General features: G+C 50.2%; 1 protein-coding gene across 2 annotated transcripts in view; it reads left to right on the top strand.

The window, feature by feature from the left end:
* The window catches only part of CIITA (class II major histocompatibility complex transactivator), a 52,525-nt gene that overhangs the window by 45,349 nt on the left and 5,956 nt on the right, over positions 1 to 1,220 (top strand). For both annotated transcript variants that reach the window (XM_023507566.1, XM_023507565.1), the window contains exon 16: positions 314 to 400. In XM_023507566.1, coding sequence (XP_023363334.1) covers positions 314 to 400 — 87 coding nt within the window. The remainder of the gene's footprint in view (positions 1 to 313; positions 401 to 1,220) is intronic.

Genomic DNA, 1,220 nt, shown 5'->3' with positions numbered 1-1,220 from the left:
TCTTGGTGTATGTGGCCAGTGCCATAAACACTGTGCTATGGGCATAGAGCCTGGAATATCCTTTTATTTATTACAAGTTAGTGTAAATTTATCGATAGCACCAGTCACAATTTATTACCCAGGACTCTCAAGGCTAATGGTTACGCGTTGCTGCTATGGGCCACTCTGTGAGGAAGGAGAGTTTTCCATCTCTGCCTGGGCTGGGGCCGATGGATGGATGGATGGATGGATGGATGGATGATGGATGGATGCTGGTGGGGAGTGGGGCAGACAGGTTTGGTTCTGAGCCCTCCCCCTTGCTGTGTCCCTGCAGCCTATCCCAGAACAGCATCACTGATGTGGGTGCCTGCAAGTTGGCCGAGGCCCTGCCTTCCCTCGCTGCGTCCCTCCTTAGGCTGAGGTGAGTGGGGCCCTAGTCACTGGTCAGGTGCAGAGCTGGCTGGCTGGGGAAGGGCAAGGCGCTATCTCATACTGGCTTCATGTTCTGACCCTGGGACCCTACAAGTGATCATCACGACCCTGAATAAGATTAGCAGGATCCAGGAAAGAGACTCTGCACAAGTTGCTATTCATTCACAGCCTGTTTCCTCTTCTGGAAAACAGGAACCATCCCAATGGCTTATGTACAGTGCTGGCCCCTGGTGGGCAATATATTTTGGTCCTCTTTCCCCAGGGAAAGGTGAGACCAAACTTTTTCTGGGGTCTGGGTTGGTGGCTTATTGAAGGTTGACCATGGATTAGCAGCCTTGGCTGGCCTTGTTCTCCCACACTGGTCAGTGCTTATACTGCCACCTTCTGCTGGTTCTTGGTATAGCACATCTTGCTTTTGAGTTATTTCTAGCCCCAGCCTGGTGTGGTACAATGAGAGAACTGAGCTCCAATCAGAGTCTCATTCACTCAACTCAGAATTACCAGCTCTCCGTCCTTACTCTCCAGGCTGGACAGAGCTTCCCTCCCCTACCCCAGCCCTCTCACATTCAGAGTCATATTCCCAGGAAAGGTGGCATCTTATTCATCTCCATTGATGCATCAATTCATGTATCCTTCCAACTAGGACCACCTTGTGCAGCTGTAGAGGTTGTGCAGTGCCCAGTTGGTAGTTTATGCGATTGGTGGCACTCCATTCCCTGGAGTTGTAAAAGGCATCCGATATTCTCTAACACCAACCATGAGCACAATGGATGTGGTTCTTGCTTTCAAGTTTTTTGAATAAGAACAAA

This window comes from Otolemur garnettii, unplaced genomic scaffold, assembly GCF_000181295.1.
Source record: "Otolemur garnettii isolate 467f Iridium unplaced genomic scaffold, OtoGar3 scaffold00189, whole genome shotgun sequence".
NCBI lineage: Eukaryota > Metazoa > Chordata > Mammalia > Primates > Galagidae > Otolemur > Otolemur garnettii.
This window is presented reverse-complemented; position numbering and strand designations above follow the sequence as displayed.